The 13,571-nt window shown below is 39.4% G+C and overlaps 1 protein-coding gene across 13 annotated transcripts in view; it reads left to right on the top strand.

The window, feature by feature from the left end:
* Window positions 1–13,571, top strand: part of Ccdc93 (CCC complex scaffolding subunit CCDC93) — a 101,535-nt gene that overhangs the window by 24,470 nt on the left and 63,494 nt on the right. For 10 of the 13 annotated variants that reach the window (XR_013344249.1, XR_013344248.1, XR_003302784.2 and 7 more), the window contains exons 7-11: window positions 3,945–4,045; window positions 4,986–5,003; window positions 10,229–10,265; window positions 12,990–13,082; window positions 13,355–13,405. Coding sequence is in view for 5 of the 13 variants with exons in the window: in XM_077802253.1 (XP_077658379.1) it covers window positions 3,945–4,045; window positions 4,986–5,003; window positions 10,229–10,265; window positions 12,990–13,082; window positions 13,355–13,405 (300 nt within the window). In the remaining 8 variants the exon portion in view is untranslated. The remainder of the gene's footprint in view (window positions 1–3,944; window positions 4,046–4,985; window positions 5,004–10,228; window positions 10,266–12,989; window positions 13,083–13,354; window positions 13,406–13,571) is intronic. The other 3 variants (XM_077802254.1, XM_077802256.1, XM_026410571.2) reach the window with 3 other exon arrangements.

Here is a 13,571-nt window from a genome sequence, read left to right as displayed (position 1 = left end):
AGAATTATGTTAACAAGTTAGTATCTTTATAGGATTAAGAAATCATAACAAATGAGAGTCTAAGAGTATCCTTCAAGAACTTTAGGTCTACCTTCATTTTATAGATAAGAAAATGGGTCTTTGGAGGGGAGCTGCTTTCCCCAACATCATAGGGCTGGTTACTGACAGAGATGGGATTCAACATCAGCATTCCTGAATCCTGTTGCTTTAAAGAGTAATTTAGCAGTAGTTCTTTATAGTTGGCCTGGAAACCTGAAAGTTAGGTTTTCAAAGTAAACCCTTGTATGATCCACATAGCAGCTTCAGATTGTATAATGAGTCTTGTGAGAGGGCCAGCTGCAATGGCTGGTGGGTGGCTAGAACCTCTACCAAGGGCAAGTTAGCGCAGCAAAAAAAAAAAAAAAAAAAAAAAAAAAAAAAACCTTTGCACTCATACCTATAATCCCAGTGGCACAGGAGGCTGAGGCAGAAGGATCACAAGTTCAAGGCCAGCCTCAGCAACAGTGAGCCCAGTCTCAAATTTAAAACAGGGTTTAGGGATGTAGCTCGGTGGTTAAGTGCCCCTGGGTTCAATCCCTTATACCAAAAAAAAAAAAAAAAGAAGAAAGAAAGAAAGAAAAGAAATTAGAAGCCAGTGTACCTAAGGCCTAATAATATCCTAGGCTGAACACTATCGTACATATCTTGGACAAATCATTTCCTCTCTGCTTCCTTAATACTAAAGTGAAAATAATAGTTTGTGTTTTGCCTCTCTCTCATGGTGTGGCTATAAAATACAAAATATGTATATGATGGTATATGTTTTAAAGTGTGAAGTCCATTCAGAAGTCAACATAGTCATTATTTGGCAGACTAAAAGGTCCTTTTAGCTGTTGGTTTCAGTATGCTATTGTTTTGGAGTCAGTTCTTTTTTGGAAGAATCCTATTTCCTGCCTTGGGTCATTGACTTTTTCAGTGGTAACTAAGGAAGATAGCAGTTAAGCTCAATTATATAGCACTGGTATAATAGTAGAGCTCAGGGGAAATTAAATTATACACAGTAACTATGTCATGTGGGTTCATTATATTTTTCATTTCACTATGTCTCTTTTATGTTATTTATAGCTTCCTATTCATGTAGACACCAGGAACACACTAGGGAATATTTGTGGCAGCAGTTTATGAGAACAGCCCTCCAGCATCCTACCAGGCTCTGATTCTTTCCCTTTTCCATCAAATTGTTGAGATTATATAGTGTGTGTCATAGATTGCTTAAAATTTTTCATAATGGAAAGTAAAACAATGGTACGGTTAACCAGAATTATCAAGGGGGACAAATTCTAAATGGAATAAAAATGTCATTATCTGAAGAAACCTGATAGTGAGTTTTTCATGGATGAGCAACTAGATATCTTGCTGGCACAATAGCTGCTAGCTCACACCCAGTGCCCTGATTTTAATGAGGTATTAATTGACTTACAGCTTAGCAGTCAAGAAGGACATCCATTTGGGGGTGAAGACCTACATTTATTGTCAACTATTATATGCCATGAACTTTGTTTAAGATAGATACATATGTACATGTAGACACATATATACTTGTACACATATGTACTTGTATGTGTATAAAACTTCAGAATGTATACCACACAAAACATGTCTATATTTACTTCTGTATTTATAACTAAGGCATACTCTAGACAGCTGTGGTGGCATGCACCTATAATCCCATCTACCTGGGAGGCTGAGGCAAAGGGATTGCCAAGTCCTGGAGTTTGGGCCAACCTGGGCAACATAATGAGCCTTTGTTGCAAAAATAAACAAAAATACACAATCTAATAAAGTCAGTGAAAGGGTATAATAATTTTAATGTTCCTATAAAATTTTTTGAGGATAAACCTCAAAATATTTGTTTAAAGATAGGTATCTCTGAATGTTTGTGAGTACTCTTCTTTTCTGGTATTAGAGTCTAAAAGAATTGAAATCTCCTTTGCCATTTCAAATTTTTCATAGGACTTTGGGTTAACATATGTGCCTGTGATACATGAACTGATTTCCTATTCACTTGAAGGCTTGTCTTCAAGAATAAAAGACTTCAACAGAGACAAACCTTGCTTCTCAATGCAAGACTCCATATTATAAAGGTGTCAGTTCTTCTCAGTGTAATCTAAGTTTGGTGCAATTCTAATTAAAAACCAACAGTGTTTTTCATAATGTGTTGACAATCTGATACTGGAATTCTCTTGGAAGAGAATGTTAAGAATAGCCAGGAAATTTGAAAAATGAATAGTGGAGATACAATAGAGAATCATAAAGCAAAAAGAATTAAAGAAATTCACTGTGTATGTAGGTGCCATTTCAAATCATAATATTAAATTAATAATGTTGGGATTTTTAATTTTTATTCAGAAAAAAGTCATTAGATTTATAACTTTATATATCAAAATGTTTTTTAATAGATTCAAAGGTTAAATGTAAATGTAAACTATAAATTTAAAAAGTAATATATAAGGTTTTGTTATTGTTTTTCTTTTCCTTTTAAAAGTCCCTAGAATAAGAAGTAAGATATAAAATCTGAGAACTATGAAGGAAATGATAACTAAAACTAACTATTAAAAATCTAAAATGTCATAGGACCAAGAACCACCAAATTGAAAGTTGATACTACTCAATATTTAAATGAAAATATATGCTACCTAAATAAAAGTCAAAGGATTAATACTCAGATTATATAGTATGCTTACATATCAGTAAGAAAATGACAAGTTAATCAGTAGGGAAACAAGGATTTGAACAGAATAAAAGGCAGATAAAATTCCCAGCCTCACTAATGATTTGAGTAAGGCAAGTGAACACAATAAAATATATTTTACCCATAGGATGAGTGAAAATTGAAAGCTTAAATATTTGCTGTTGCCAAAAGTATATCATTTATGTATTGGTGGGCATATAAATCAGTACAGTCTTCTCTCATCCCTTTTTTTTTGGCTCAGTTTGATAGTGTGAACACTGTTCAAATCTGTGAGTTCATTTCTAAATTTCTATCCTACCTATATACTTCCACATCTGTGTAAGCATTATTTATAAGAACTTGGAAATTATCTGCCTGTACCTAAGTAAAGGGTTAAATAAACTAGGGGACGTCTCTATTAAGGAATAGTACATGTAGTTTAAAATAATGAAATAGATTTATACATTGAGTTTATTTTCATGGCACTATCTCTATTAAGCAAAACAATAAAAAATGTTAAAACAATATCTTATATTCTAAAGGTGCAGAAGAATGTGTACCTATCAAACTGATAGTAGGACCTCTGGAGAGAGGCTGGATACTGTAGGGAAAAGAGAAGGTGATGAAGGACATTTTAGAAGTTTCATCCTTCATACTGTTTGAAACTTGTTTCAGGAATAGATCCGTGTTATAAACTTATGCAACTCAAATAAATACAAAATGAAACAATGCTGGACTATTTTCTGAAGTTTTTGTCATATTAAACATGTCTTTTTTTTTTTTTTTTTACTCATGCTGCAGGGAAAAGACCATGGCTGTTTTTATGTCTGTAAATAATATAGAAGAGTACACTGTGAACACTAACAGTGGTAACTCAAAACGTTAAAAGCAAAGGATCCTCTTCTGTTAATGAGCCTTTGTACCTCATGGTAGTCTTTTCTATTTCTCAGCAATGAGGCATTCAGCATAAATAAGTCATCTCACGTAGACAGAGGTCCATTCATGGCCTCTCACCCCAGCTCACAGGAGCCTTGCCTCTCTGTCTTCAGTAGAGCAGATTCCCTGAGGACAGCTGATTCCCTGAGGACAGCTGTCTTGAGTGCCCTGCAGCGGAGCCGTGGACACTTCTGCCATGATGGGGAAAGACAGTTCCTCCTGACTGACTGGAGGCATCTAGCAGCCAGGAAGTCCTTCTCACCCCCCTCCCCATTGCTTTTCTGTCTCATTCACTTAGGATGTTTACAAGCCACGTCGGAAATACAAACGCCAACAGGGAGCAGAGGAGCTGCTCGATGAAGAGTCTCGAATCCATGCTACACTTTTGGAATATGGCAGGTAATGAACAGAACCCTGTCTAGATGTCTGTTTTGTAAAGCTGTTTAAGATAAAAGCTAATTTAAATTCTTCATTTGGATTAACTGGATTGCCTTCTACCTGACTGAATTTGCTGTTTTCAACCATGAGATCTCCAACATCAGGATCTTTTCTTTCTAGTGTTAAATTATCTAAGTTTCTAGAGGTAACCTTTTGGTTCTCTGTGGAAATGTGTGTGTGAGACTGTGTACTGGGCTCTGCCTTTTTTGGAGAGTTGATGAGTTTGCAGAGTCTGGTGCTTGTATGCCCTGCGTGCCCTTCCACATATTAAAGTCTTAACATCAAACAGAAGAAATAGAAGCACTTTCAATAGTTGTATACTGTTTGCATAAAAATAAATAAATTTGTTTTCCTGTGAAGATTGTTCTGACTAGGAAAACGAAAACTTCAGAAGTGGTTTTGTTTCTTCCTAAAAGTAGTTCTAGTTTTTAAAAATCGTTCTTAAAATAGAAGGGAGGCCAATAGAGGAGAAAGGATTGAGAGGGAGGGTGGTGGGAAGGACAAGGAGAAGAACTGAGAAATGAAATCTACCAAGTTATGCTATGTCCATGTATACCACAATGAATCCTGCTTAGATAAATAAAATTATAATGTACTAATTAAAATAATAACATCAGCAAGATCAGTTGAGTAGAGCAAGTGAATGGGGAGGGGGAGGGGAGGGAAAGGGAAGGTACTGGGGAAGAAAATTGAGCGAATTGTTATGTACATATACTAATAATGTGGCATGATGAATCCATTATTATGTATAATCATGCACCAATAAAAATGAAATTTAAAAATACTGTTTTCTATGCTCAGTTCTTACTAAAAAAAAAAATGTGGACATGCTTCTCTCCATTGAATGTTTTGGTTGACATTGGGTCTTAACTTTCATTTATGTCCTGTATTCTCTACTTAGGGTAACTGATCCACTGATGTGAGTATGTCTCCTTCCATTCCCTTCCTTGTGCTGGGAGAGGTCGTTGTTTGCTGCTCTGCCTCACAACCCAGCCCTTGTTGGGTGGCTGGAACTAACTGCACTGTTACTAGCAACTCTGAGCAGACATCCAATGGCCTCCTCCTCTATGGCAGAATAAGTAGGAAGGAAATTGGTTTTAATTATTCAAGCTTTCCAAAGAAAGGCAATCCCCCACGCTCTGCCCTGCTTTTTGTAGTATAAGGCCAAGTCTTTCCCTCTGAAGGATAAAAACTGGTCTGTTTCAAAAAAAGGCGGATTTAGTTTTGGCCTTAAGCCAGGTGTGATGGCTGCCCTCACCTCACCAGTTGGTGCTGTGAATTAAGTGCCTATTTTGAGTCAGGCACCACCTATATCACATACATAACTTAGGAGTCCCAGTACAAGAGAAAATTGCAAGGCTTCTTCTTAAGAACTATTAATGATGATCAATTATTAATAATTTTAACATAGCAACAATAAACATATTTAGGACCCTTCTAAGCATAGGGTTCCATGCAAATGGATGGGTTGCATGCTGACGAAGACTACCCTGGGCCCCATGGTGGAATCTCAGTGGCCAAGGCCCAGCCCTAGAGTGGGCAAGGACTTCATTGCTCAGGGAGAGCCAAAACTGGAGATTCTCTATCTGTGGGTGTAACATACCCCAGAGCCAAGGAAGACCTGGAAGAATGTATTAAGCTTTGTCAGTTTATATTATTTATGCCTTCATTTTTTTCTACTTTTATGGAAAGTGAGATTTTTCTGGGAATGAAATGATATCAGAGTAAATTGCACACTTAGACCATGTTGATGGTATTTTTGTATCTTGCTCTGAAATTCTGAATTTCAAATGGGACCTTTTTGATACAATGTAACTGTTGTCATTCTTACCATGTGAATTCAGAAGGTTTCACCCTTCCTACACTGGATGGTGCAGTCTGAGCTCAGAATGTGGCTTGGCTCCCTGTAGGGAAGGGGACAAGGCACAAGGGTTTTTTATGACTTGCAAGTTCTGAGTGTGAAATAGAGCAAAGTGTCTTCATCCTAGTCTTTGTTCCTGTTGGCAGAGTTGTGCTGACTTAAGTTCATTTCTGAGCCTAGGGTAGATGTTCGGTGAAGGGTTCAGGGGCTTGGTTTTTAGTATTGTTTTAGGAGATTGGTTATTTTATTGTTTTGGGCTTTTCTGGCAAGGAGAGGATGAGTTTGTGGTAAGCTGGGTAGTGAATACTTCAGACATTCTGAGAGGTTTTTTTTTAGCCCATTTGCTGCTTTGATAGCATTCAAAAAAAGCTAAAAAAATAAATAACTTTCCCAAAGTCACAGAACTATTAAGAGGCTGAACCTGGGACTCAAACTCAGGTGTCTTCAATTCTAAAAGCATATCATTTTCATAGTGTATAAGGCTTGTTTGCGGGTCCAGGAAAAGAGTACTGTTAAGCTCATGGTTTTAGAAAGATAGACCTTCTTTGTTGTTTGGTCTGAGACTGAACAAGAAGACAGTGGTTCTGAAAACTGGCAAACATTGGATGAAACTTCAGTGAGCCCTCCCTGGGAAGGCTCTCCTCTGCTTCCTGGTCATCAGACTCCAGGGCTTCTGTTCTATCCTCTCTACTGCTCGGAGCTCTTGCTCATGAAATGAGGATCATACAGCAATATATATGTCAAGAATTCTGAGCAGGTGGTTCTTTGTAAAAATCAGTCAGTGTTAGCTGCTAGCCGCAGCCATCGTTTTCCTTTTCATTGTCAGCAGCAGCAGCTAGTTTTCAGTTCTCAAATGCACTTAAATATGACCTTCAGGTTCAAACGAGGTTCTGTCCTGAGCTCCAGGTCCCCTTGTCCTGTACTTTCCTTACCCCAACAGGATCCCTGTGTAGGGTGAAGTGTCACCCTCTCTGCTTCTCCACTCAAGCTGGCTGGCTGTCTGCTGGCAGCTCCAGCCCCCTCTGCCCTCACTCCTGAACTCTGCATGTCCATGGCATGGTACCAGACTTGAGGGAGCCAATTCCCTCGTCTGTGGCCAGTGTTTCTGTTTTCCGCCTCATCTCATGTCTTGACAAGGGGAAACGTATTTTGATTCCTAGAACCAAAAAATCTGAAAACAGTGTCACAGGTCACTGATCCTAGCCTCAGGCTCATAGGGCTCTTGGCTCTAAAGTCAGTATTTAGCTTCTTCCCTCTTTCCTGACTCTCATTTGTTCAAGTGAAGCTGGACTTTGAGCCTGGTCAACCATGTTAAATGCCTTAAGGACTGTCTATATGTGTTTGGGCATGTTTCTCTAAATGTTATGGTGTTAGAATAACAAAACTTATGGTTTCAGTTTTAGACTCAAATTGCAACCCTATAATATTTCAGTTTTATTATTGGTCCAATCAACTTTGCAGGGCTAACACCTAGCCATGTTGTTTTATGTGCTGAATATTTGACATTCAAGTGAATTTTGTAGCACAACTATTACAATGCTGGAGTTAACTGATTCTATTGTATCAGAGTCTTAATTTTGAGTTGCCTTAAAGTTATTATTTACTTAAGAAATGAAGTATGAAGCTTGTCTCCCAAAATGTCTGTTCTCTATTATGACAGAGCCTATGACATGCTCCTAGAAGGTATTAAGTAAGTTACTGTTGAATAAATAAAGAACAGTTCATAACCCTTAGTATGTATGGCTTATTTTATGCCCCTGTTTTGTATCAAATAATTAGATGTTTATTTTAATTTGACCTTGGGCAGTTATTCTGAAAGATTAGTTTGTTTTCTGAAAATGTAATGTCCAATATAATAGTCACTAGCCATATGTTAGCAATAAAATGTGACTAGCGTAGTAAAATGTTCAAATCTGTAGAGACAGAGGAGTGGATTAATGGTAGCAAGGGCCTGAGGAGAGTTGGGAATTGGGACTAACTGCTAATAGGTACAGGGTTTCTTTTTGGAATGAAGGAATTATTTTGGATAGATGGTGGTGATGGTTGCACAATAGCACATACACACACACACACACACACACACACACACCAAAAAAAAAAAAAACCACTAAGTATATACTTTAAAATGGCAGATTTTCTAATTTATGATTATTCTTCAGTTTTTTCAATGTAAACAATTATAGTGAATGAAATAAATTTCCTGTCCTCCAGGAACTCAGCAGGCAGGCCTGGAGGATTATACATAATAAATAATTATTGTACATTGCATGATGAGTGAATTCTGGGTCTAAATTCAGGATCATGCAGCTGGGAGTCTAACCTAGTTTATGTGGTCAGAGGAACTTTCCTGCAGCCAATGTTGAAGGAGGAGTCAATGCGATTTAGTTGTTTATTTTTTCTTTGGGAAATCCCTAAAGTCCCTGAGCCTTGGATAAGGGCTGTCTGCCTTTGAGCATGTCTTCTGTCCTAAGGTTCTCCACAAACTATAGCCCTGGAAAACATGAAATGTTCTAGATGCCAGGACCCTTTTAGGAGTGGGGAACCTTGGTAAGACCCAGTGTTGTTCTCAATTGTTCCCAATTGAGAACAGTGTGTTGACGCTACTTTCAGCAGAAGTGCTTCATTAATCACAGGGAGTGATGGAGACTCAGCCAAGATCAGTTCCCAAGCCTCACATTAGAGCTGGGCCAAGGATGCTCCCTCTACCTCCATGATTAGGAAGCTAACTAGCAGTCTGGGGAACTAGGAGGCTGGTGCTCCAGCTGCTTCTGCCAGAATCAAGAAACTCTGCAAAACCAGGAAGCCATTTTGACAGATGCTGGCCCCAGAACCAGGTTGCTTCTAGTGTGATCCAAGCCAGCACAGTGGGTTCTCTTCGTCTTCCTTCTCTCCTCATTTAACTGTTCCCATTCTTCTGCTTGGTGTGACCTGCATAGCACTTAGAACCCTAGGTATCAGGGAGTATTGAAAATAGTGTTTTGTTTTCTAGCCTTTCCTATACAGGAAGATGCAATTGATATTGATAAGCCAATTTAAAAAGTTTGCCACAGAGCCCTTTACAGAATTTATGTGGAGACCCAAAGTTTAACCTTAGGTGTTATCTGCTCTACTTTAGGCCTATAGATGTATACCTAATGGATAGAAGTGACTCTTTGGCCTTTGGTTGTAAGGACAATCTATTATAAGGCTAGATGATATTTATGACATGATGGGCACTTTGGAGAGGAAGTGGCTTTAGAGCTGAAGGGCAAGGATAGATAGGGAAATGGGAGAGAAGAGAACATTTCAGTGTGTGTAGAACCCTCTGTTCAGGCAGTAGATGAAGCATGAACATGTCAGACATGATTCTAGACATGAGGCTAAGCAGTTGTTAGGTGGGGTCGTGGAGGAAGAGGTGCAATGAGGCTGCTAAGGAGGTCCCATTTCCTCCAGAGGGAAGAGGCCTTCCCTTAACAAATGTGGATCAGACCCAGGCAGGGTTGGATAAGGAATGGACTGGAAAAGTAGGAGGTGGTGAGCCTGCAGTCCCCAAACCAGTAGAGGCAGCACACTGACCCAACAGGTGATGCATGGCATGAGCAGGGGCAGAGAAAAGGCCTTACTTTGTTTTTCTAAAAAAATTGCATGTAATAATTTCCTTACAAATTATTTGAAATATGTGAGGTGGAGTGTTTTGCATTATGCTTTTTGTTAAAGGTAGAATAGCTCTTGCATTGTTGCTTTTATTTTTTAGAGCACAGATTAATTTGAACCAAAAATATAAACTAATTTATACTGAAGTGTGTTTGTCTCTTGTCTCTTTTTAAATTTAAGTTTGCATGGTATGAATACACATTATTGACATCATGCTTAGGTTATGTTTGAGAATAAAAAATGTGCTGGACTCAGTTATTAAAGCAATTAGAGAGCATATTTGACTTGGACAATCGTTCATATTTGTAGGCCTAACAGATATTTTTAAGGCTTTTAACTTACACTGTTATCCTGAAATGCAGTTCCTGATTCAAAGTGTAATAACTGCACTTAAGGAAATATTGTACTCTCTTCCATCAGAGAGTTCCCATTTATACTATTTGTGTAGTAAATGAAGGGCTGGTCCTTAATTAAAGAAGTTGTGGAATATGTTTCTGGATAAGGCACTTCAAGTATTTTCTCCAGTCACCACTTGGCCTAAACACTCTTTGGTGCTTTCAATATAAAAATCCAACCAAGATGCATTTGTTGGAATTTATTGTGATTTTTTAAAATAGTAATTGAAACTCCCTCTTTTTTGTGGCCTGCAGGAGATATGGATTTAGCCGCCAGAGCAAAACAGAGAAGGTAAGAAAAGATAATGGGAGAGAATACTTGAGAGACGGAAGCAAACCCCCACCCCCACCCCTTGGCCTCTCTGTGACACTCTGACACTTCATAGACTGGGTAGCAACTCCCTGGGAGGCCCAGGAAGAGTGGGGGATGGCAGGGCTGCAGCTGACCAGGCACTGGTCCCTGGGCAAGCTGGGGCATCAAGGATGTGCCAGCTGCCTTTGGCCTCTCCATTTCTGTCCTGGCGTTTCTATTCTGTAGGCTCTGCAGACCTGGGAGCCGAGTTAGCAGTCTCACCTTGGATCTGCAGGTGAAGGGTGATCAAAATCATGGCCCCAGGGTGTATCAAGTGGGCTCTAAATGTGTGAAGATGAAATCCTCTTCTAGGGCACCCAGAGCAGTCTTCATCTGAGGGCCTCTAGACAGGTCTGAACAGGGCATAGTGGTGCGATGGCGTACAACTGTAAATTACAGGCCTGCCTTCCACCAAGGCAGCCAAGTATGAAAGAGCCAGTAAGTCAGCATGGGGTCTTAAACTTCACAAAGGAGTCAAATTAACTTTTGTGTGTGTGTGTTTAATGATCCTTAATTGTCAGCAGCAGGACAGACACATAAATCTCATAGTTACAAACCCTTACTGTGTTCCAGGCCCTCTGTTTAGGGCTATGCATATGTTTTTTAATCTATTCTCCTGAACAGCTCTATGAGGAGGGTACTTATTTCTGTTTCTTAGGTTTGAAAGTTGAAGCTCAGCGAGGCTCTGATTTCTTCACGGTCACAAAGCCCTAAAGTGCCATGATAAGAATCTGAAACCAGATCTCTGGTTGATACCTATAGACATCAAAGCCTGTACTTGTAACTCCTGCCTTGTGAATAATAAAGTACCCACTGAAATGTTTGGTGGTGATCTTGCAGCTTGAGATTAATGAACTCTTTCCTCATTTTTCAACCAACCTCAGATTTTCTTGACTGGGGCATGCTGCATCCTGCCACCATTCCACTTGTCCAGCTCCCCAAGCCTTCCCCACCTTCCTCTACTTCCTGGGCTGATTGTCTCATCATTGGTGCATTTATGTGACCAGGATCATATGTTCTAAAGCCAGACTGGCTGACTAGCTCCTTCACTTCACTGTGTGACTTCGGATAATTTACACAATCATTGTACCTTTCCTTCATTCATAGTATCTATAAAACAGGGCTATCGGTGAATCTACCTCACAGAGTTGTCATGAAGATTAAAATCTAAAGTACCTAGAATGATCCAACACACAGTAAACATTTAAACGTATTAGCTGTAATTACTTTTAGTAGCAGTTCGTTGGCAATTAGTTATACACTGATTGCTATCTTCATTTTGCTATTCTCATTATTTTTTTTCCATGTTTGTATTTTCACTCAAATAAATAATCATTTCTTGCAGAGCAGGGTATTTTCTGGGCTTGAGTTGTGTATCATTTATCATCTGATATGTAATAAGGGTTTGATGTGTACATTTAATTTGTTGTGTAATTTTAAGTTTGAAAAGAATTCTGGGTATATGAATGTCTTATGAAATAGGGCAGTTTGGTTAAAACTGGGAAAATCACAAGGTACCCATGAATTAGTATTCACATTGTGCTTGTCTTGTTATTCTTATACCATATAGCACATTTAAATTTGAGGTCATGTCCCTGTAGTTGTGTCCAAGCAGGAACACACAGTGAGAACACATGGTAGAGTTGTTTTAGCAAAGCATCTGGAGTTAGAATAGTGTGAGAAGGGCATCTGAGACCAATCCCCATTTTCAACACCGGGTGATACTGATACCCAACGATCAGCAGTAAACCTGAGATCATCCAGGTGGTAGAGGAGGACAGGTAATCCAGGCTGTCTTGAGTGTGTGTGGCACATAAAGAGCTGAGATTGGTTCCAGAGCATTCAGTGTGATCAAGAGATGAAGTAGTTTGGAATTTTCTCCTTCAGTCAGTCCAGTGATTTTCAAACTTTTTTGATTACCCTCAGCAATTTTTTTCTTTCTTTGCAGAAGGGGATCAAACCAAGGGCCTGGCATGTGCTGGGCAAGTGCTCTAACACTTAGATATAACCCCAATTTCAAAATTTTTTTCATTGTGATTCATTACACATAACCCCCCCCCAAACTACTGCTTAGTGAGACATCACTTTTCTTTTGTATAATTTTTATATAATATTAAAAATTTTTAAATATAATTTTACATAATTTATTAACTAATTTTAATAGTATTTTATGTAACTTTTTAGGTAATTTTATATAATTTTTGTATAATTTATATGGATGATAGGACATGAAGCCATTTAATAGGTATGACTATCAATGGATCTCAACTGGCAGTTTGAAAAAACACTGCATGAGCAGTGATCTGCCCTTGAATCTACAATAGGATAAAATCCCATCAGAGCCTAAGGACAAGTCTGACAAGTGTGTGGCCTAATGCTCATTTAAGCAGTTCAGAAATGGAGACAGATATCAGCCAGGCCCTGAATCATGACTTGCCTGCTCCGTAGATCAAATGCAAGCTTAGGCTTCTGGATTATCCTTTTGCTTTTAGAGGTTGGTTCAGCTCAGCAGGGGTGAGTGTGTGTGCGCGCGCACGCGTGCATGTGTGTGTGTGTGTGTGTGTGTGTGTGTGTGTGTGTGTGTTTCCACATGCCTCTTTACAATGTTGTCCTTTCTGAATCTCCAACTCTGATGTTCAGCTGTTGTCACAACTTCCTTTTTAGGCTGAGGACAAGAAAACAACACTTCCTGCAGGGCTGTCAGCTACAGAAAAGGCAGATGCCCACGAGGAAGAGGAGCTTCAAGTGGCTGAAGAGGTGTGGGGCTCAAGTCAGTCTTCTGAGTTTCCTGAGGAGAGATTATAGTCCCATCCCCAGATTTCCCAAATGGCTAGTGCCTTCCATAGCCAGCTGTTAGGAGCCACCACCCTCACCTGCCAGTTCCCTCTCATCGCCCATCATGTGGCTCACCTCACCACCCAGTCAAGGAATCAACTTGTGGAATTTCACCACAGAGACCTGTGTAGACATTCGCTTCAGTTTTACGAGATCATAACCACTCACTGCTGCTCCTTCCATTCCTCTTTCAGCAGCGTATTCAGTCACTGATGACCAAGATGACCGCCATGGCAAATGAGGAGGTGAGGCCAGTGGCCATGGGGGTGGACATGGAGGCTGGGACTTGGCACTGCTCTAGGGAACCTCCTCCCTAGGGGACTTTCTTCAGAGCCTTTCCTGTTCCTCAGGTCCTTCCTTTGGGAACCTTTGAATAATGCATAGTGTTGTCTTTCCCGGGGACCTCTAGGA

This window comes from Urocitellus parryii, chromosome 1 (genome assembly GCF_045843805.1).
Source record: "Urocitellus parryii isolate mUroPar1 chromosome 1, mUroPar1.hap1, whole genome shotgun sequence".
In the NCBI taxonomy this organism is placed as follows: domain Eukaryota; kingdom Metazoa; phylum Chordata; class Mammalia; order Rodentia; family Sciuridae; genus Urocitellus; species Urocitellus parryii.
Note: the sequence above shows the minus strand (reverse complement) of the source record. Positions and strands in the feature narration are given on the sequence as shown.